General features: G+C 38.0%; 2 protein-coding genes across 2 annotated transcripts; both read right to left on the reverse strand.

Moving 5' to 3' along the window:
* Positions 2-4,495, reverse strand: LOC104705135 (the record flags this gene model as incomplete). The annotated part of the gene is made up of 8 exons (XM_019227198.1): positions 4,331-4,495; positions 3,741-3,888; positions 2,829-3,624; positions 2,677-2,720; positions 2,426-2,516; positions 1,502-1,632; positions 291-1,178; positions 2-206 (listed from the first exon to the last, which is right to left on the reverse strand). Coding segments are annotated over exons 3-8 (2,115 nt in total), but the record flags the coding sequence as incomplete, so codon positions are not given.
* On the reverse strand, positions 2,208-2,860 carry LOC104703607 (E3 ubiquitin-protein ligase NEURL1B-like). The gene is made up of 3 exons (XM_010419646.1): positions 2,829-2,860; positions 2,618-2,720; positions 2,208-2,516 (listed from the first exon to the last, which is right to left on the reverse strand). Exons 1-3 carry the CDS (start codon positions 2,851-2,853, stop codon positions 2,399-2,401), a joined length of 246 nt encoding a protein of 81 aa, XP_010417948.1. The 5' UTR covers positions 2,854-2,860; the 3' UTR covers positions 2,208-2,398.

Consider the following 5,408-nt stretch of genomic DNA (forward strand, 5'->3'; position numbering starts at 1 on the left):
GAGGAGATTCAACAGCATCAAGTTCTTGACCACCACTCTGAGCATCATCCTGCTGTTCTATATCTTCACCTACTATTGTATGGTCAGAATAAGTCTCGTGTTCTTCCCACTCCACAGGATTTCGGCTTCGTCTGTCCATGTAGGATTGTATCAACTGGTCAAGATTTTCCCTAAACCCGCTTTGCAGAAGATTTGAGACACGTCTCCTGTAGTGCCAACAGCGAGCAACAGATATATAAAATGAGGTTGAAAAGTGTGGCCATTAAGGCAGAAATTTACTAAAGTATTACCTGCTAGAGAGTTCTCTGAGTTCCATGTTCTCGTTATCATCCGGAGGAAAGAATGTGTCAGCCCTTCCAACTGAAACTGTGTCCTGATCAGAATGTTCTTCCGACCAGTCTTGTATTGTGCTTTGGAGATCAGCATCATCAGGCTGCATCTCTGTGAGTTCTGTGCGGGCGTGGGCTTCCCTGTCCTCGTCCACGGATGATATCTGGGATAACTGATTTGGAAAATTCTCAGGAACATCTGTATCTGCCTCCTCTTCAGCGTCATCTCTCCATGCACTGGTTTCACCATTGATAAGTTGCCAATCGGATTCTTCGTTTCCCATAATCTCCTCCTCGGTTTGTTCCTCTAGAGGGACAGTTAGATTAATGCTTTCAACCAGATTTTCCTGGAAATTTGTTGTCCTGTTTATCAGTCTCATGGTGGCAATTTCTTCGGAACTTTGCAGAGACTGTTCATAAGGTATATCCATAGTTTCTCGAAACTGACAGCCATTTCTGATCTCGTCTCCATGAATTGAAGAGGATGAACACCCAGTAGCATCCTCTCTTTGATGGCTATTCAGGTCCACTTCAGCACCATTTCTTCTTAGAGAGAAATCATCAATTTTCGACCGTTGCCAATCTTCTACACGTGCAGTCCTTTCTTCCAAACTAGTGCTCTGGTTATTACAGCGTCTGGAATTAGTTACCTCATCCAGTGAACATTGGTTTTCAGCCTCTCTGCCATTTTGATCTGAGCCACCGCCTGCATCATTGATGCTATCTAGACAATTTAGATCGTTTTGTTCACCTCTATTATCATCATTTTCGGCATTTGATGAGGTCTCCGAGTGACTGCTGCTCGCTTGACCAGAGACAGACCGGTCAAGTCTGGATATAAATTCCTCCCTGGGATGGCAAAATACACAGTAAGGAATTACGTTTTTAATCGCTCTAAAGAAGCAGAAGTCTCAATTTCAGGGTCAAGCTGCACTTATAAGATGAAACAGAAAGTATACAGATAAGACTCATACAAGGCCAACAAAGAACGGAAAAAATTTACTAGATCTGTTAATCCATAAAAATCATAAAGGTTTGAAAGCATAAGGTCTGCATTGGATATTGACCCACATATATATAGACCTACTAAAGGGGAAAAAAAAAGAAAAAGGAAAGCTTCCAAAAATACACAAAGATATGAATGAATATATTAATACAGATGATTTAGCTACCTCAGCTCAGATACAGTGTGCCTTTCTCTTAGAAAGCCCAACTCAGTAGCTGCAGATGATGTTGGTTTCTCTTTATCATCGTTGTCACCATTTCGTAAGAATCTCCCCCTTAGCAATGCCTGCATAAGCAATTAAAGATCATGATTTCAAGCTATGTCTACCAAATCCCAAGAGATAGATTTGACATAGATTGAATCTATCAACTCCTATTAGATTCAAATCTCAACACCAGACTTCAAACAACCAATGTGCCAGTTAAGCTGACTTGTAATGTGATAAACAAAAAGATAACATAAAAATATAAAGAACTATGATGCTCAGCATATCTATCAACTCCTATGACTCAAACGTCAAGTTATAATCCCTTTAAGAGTAAGTACAAAACGAAGAAAACGGGAAAGGAACGTATATATAGGAAGAACGAAAAGTCATCATAATCTCCCTCAAGCATGACTCCATCCTCCATCTGACTATGAATTTTCTTAATCATATTAGCCAAACAATGTGACTACACAGCTTTCAGTCATCGTTTGTCTGAGACAAAGGTTCAAAGTTGCATCTAGAACTAGTGCTAATTATAGAGTCTACATTTATTCCAGATACACGAATGTAAAATCTTAGGAAAGGCTGGGGCCTGTATGTAATTAGAAGAAATTGGTAATTGAGTTGACTGTATGTGTATCTGACATAGTGAATTTGGACAATNATCTTTTGATATTTCATGTGTATAAAATAGTTAAATGTATTCGTCTTCCTTACACCACGGATAAAATAAAAAACCGAGTGAATCAGAGTAATTTCTATGCTAAAACATCAAAGCAGGGCTTGGAGCAGTGAAACCCAGAATCGAATAAGCAGAGCTTGGAGCCGAAGATCAGGACTGAGAGTAAAAGGAGTTCAGAGAATAGAGTAGGCACGAACTACCTCAATCACAGGAGCTTGACACATGGGACATTTTCCTCCAGCTTCCACTAGCTTCTTCGCACACTTCTCGCAAGTGTTCATATGTCCACATCTGTTGTTTTCGAGCAAAACAATGAAAATTAAAGAGAATGATTCGATATCATCAATTGGGGAACATGTCTACAACAAACGCTGGTACTGATTCATACATACCTATACAATAAAGAATCGATATTGCTCTCACAGCATACACAGCAGATCCCTTTCCTTACATATTCCCATTTTGACTCGTAGCTCTCAGTCTCCTTAGATGGACCTGTGAATCAATTAAGGTGTTTCCATAAGAAAAATAGTATTTCAAAGAAAACCTAATTGTAAATCTTCATATGTAAATTCATAAAGTGACTTGAGACTGATAGAAAACCTGATTGGTCAGCAGCGCGGTGCATCGCAGCAGAGACTNCTCAGCCATTTTTAACATATCCACCCACACTTGCCTACCACATAACTTGCGTATACCTCTTCTAGCATTTTCATTTTGGATGCAGTTGGCATTAACAACTCTTTCGATCTGGTTAACAACTTCAATAGGTTGTTCTTCCCTGAGATCACCAAGAACAGGTCTCTGCTGGCTATTCATCTGAACCATCTCCCTTATGATCCTCACCCTTTCCTGTTCAGTTTCGCCAAGCCATTCTGCTCTTGAGCTGTTGGTTGTGTGGGAATCAGAGGAAGTATGCTGACCTGTCCCAGAGCTCATCCACTCACGGAAAATTTGTCTAACTCTTTCCCTTTCAACCATCCCGAGATCAGAAAAGTGCTCGCTCTGAAAAGGACCGAGATCCTCACTCGAGTTATGTGAGTCGACATGACTCGGGGTAGGGGACCATCCACCAAGTTCAGTCTCACCCAGATTTACACTATCTCTAACAATATCATGGGCACTAATATTACTGTCACAAGCATTTCCCCTCGAAGAAGCAGTCCTCCTGTCAGCATCTCTGTCACGAGCATGACCCATCACGTGATCATCCTCAAGTTCTCTCCACATCTGTAGAAGTGAGGATGCCCGGACGCTTGACCTTCCTTCATTTTCCCTCTGTCTAGAACCCCGAACCTCAGAGTCCCGTGGGAGAGATGAATCAATCGCCAAAATGTTTTGCAGGCCAGCAATAGCCATTAGATCACTCAATCGTTAACAAACAACCCCTTTTTTTTAACTGTATTAGCAACAACAACAACCAAAAAAAAAAGCCTAATTATCTACAAAATTATACACAAAAGGTTGCTTCTTCCAGGTTGTTTTTTAACCAAGTGCTCATCAGTATATCAATACCTCAGATATTTCATCTGACCACGACCCGTAAAGCCGCGTTGCACTGGAACCATATGCATATCATCGTCCAAGAACATTATCCAACAAAAATACAAGATTCTCTCTCGCTTTGCCTCCTTGAGATTAAATCTCACGTCCAAGCAAACACCTGGAAATACCAAAAAAATCAACCATTAACATGAATCAAATAGATTGATCTCGATTTCAACAGGTCACCGACTCGATTGCGCAAAAAAGAAGAAACCAGAATTAAGAATCAAATTTATCGATGACATCCCAAACAGGTAATGCAATTAACGCCCAAATAATGTAAAAATTAAAATCCCTAAATCTCACATTCTCATCCTCAAATTTAAGACAAACCTCGAAATCGGATCCCAAAGATCCACANAAAAAAAAAAAAAAAAAAAAAAAAAAAAAAGAAGAGCCAAAATCAGAAACTCCACAGAGAGAGACGGACGGGATGATTGAAATCGTGATAAAAAGCCAAAAGATAAAAAAAGAAACAGAGAAATCCCTAAAAATCCGCAAATTAAAATCAAAATCAAAAACCTAACACAATGAGAGAGACGGGGACGAAATCGACGTACCAGTGAAAACAATATAATCTTCCGATTTTTAATTTTTAGGAGTGAAGAAACGGTCACCTCCTCCGAGAAAGAGAATTTAACCAGAAGAAAACGAAGACGAGAAGAAAGAAGAAGGAGAGAGAGAGAGAGAGATGTGAGAGTAGTAGTAGTACATGTGGACCTCTCTGCTGCTGCTTCTTGTGGGAAGGAAAAATCAAAAAATGGGATCTTACCGTAACACGAACGTCAATTGACTACCGGCTAATATCAGCTTGACACGTAGCCTACTTCCCTGCTTCCCAAAGTTGGTTTTTTCCTTTTTGGATTATTCACCTTCTTCGTCTCTATTATTATTATTATTTTTTTTATATATATATATATAAAAAAAAAAAACAAAGAAAGAAAAATAAATATAGAAACAAAAAAAATGTATAAAATAAGGTTGGATAATAAATATATTCTTTGAAAACTCTTGAATACATAATTTTATCATTATTCATTTCCTTTTTTACAATTAGGATTTTGCATACATATCATATATTATAATATTTAAATTATAATATTTTATATGTGTCTTTGAATCAATATTACAAACCTTACTGTTGTTGGTAATATTACAAAAACAAAAATTATAAGAGTTTTTTTTTTTTTTAAGCAACATCTAAGTTTGTGATGTGAAGTTTGGGGATTTTGTAGGATTAGAGTTTCTTGTCTTAGTTAATAATAAATGAATATCATCATTATTGCAGTAAAAAGTGGGTCTAGTATAATAACCTTACTTCTAATCATTAAAAACGGTTTGTATGTTCCTTTAATGGTATTAGGGGCTTGACTGGTTAAGTTTCCATGTGTTTTGTGGTTGCTAGCGTTTCAACTTTGGTTTAATAATCTGTTTGGGTTGTCGATCTCTTTTTTTTCCCCTTTCCTAATAGTCTTTTCCTTTTCTAATATAGTCTTTACATGTGAATCGGAACTTGGATGCGGGAATCTAAGAATGGGATGGTGATCATTTCAACTTTCGATTCACTTATTATCCACTATTAGTTTGTGTTTGTACAGGATTGCACAACACTAGATAAATAAAATATTTAGGGAAAGA

The sequence above is a fragment of the Camelina sativa genome, chromosome 7 (genome assembly GCF_000633955.1).
Source record: "Camelina sativa cultivar DH55 chromosome 7, Cs, whole genome shotgun sequence".
Taxonomy (NCBI): domain Eukaryota; kingdom Viridiplantae; phylum Streptophyta; class Magnoliopsida; order Brassicales; family Brassicaceae; genus Camelina; species Camelina sativa.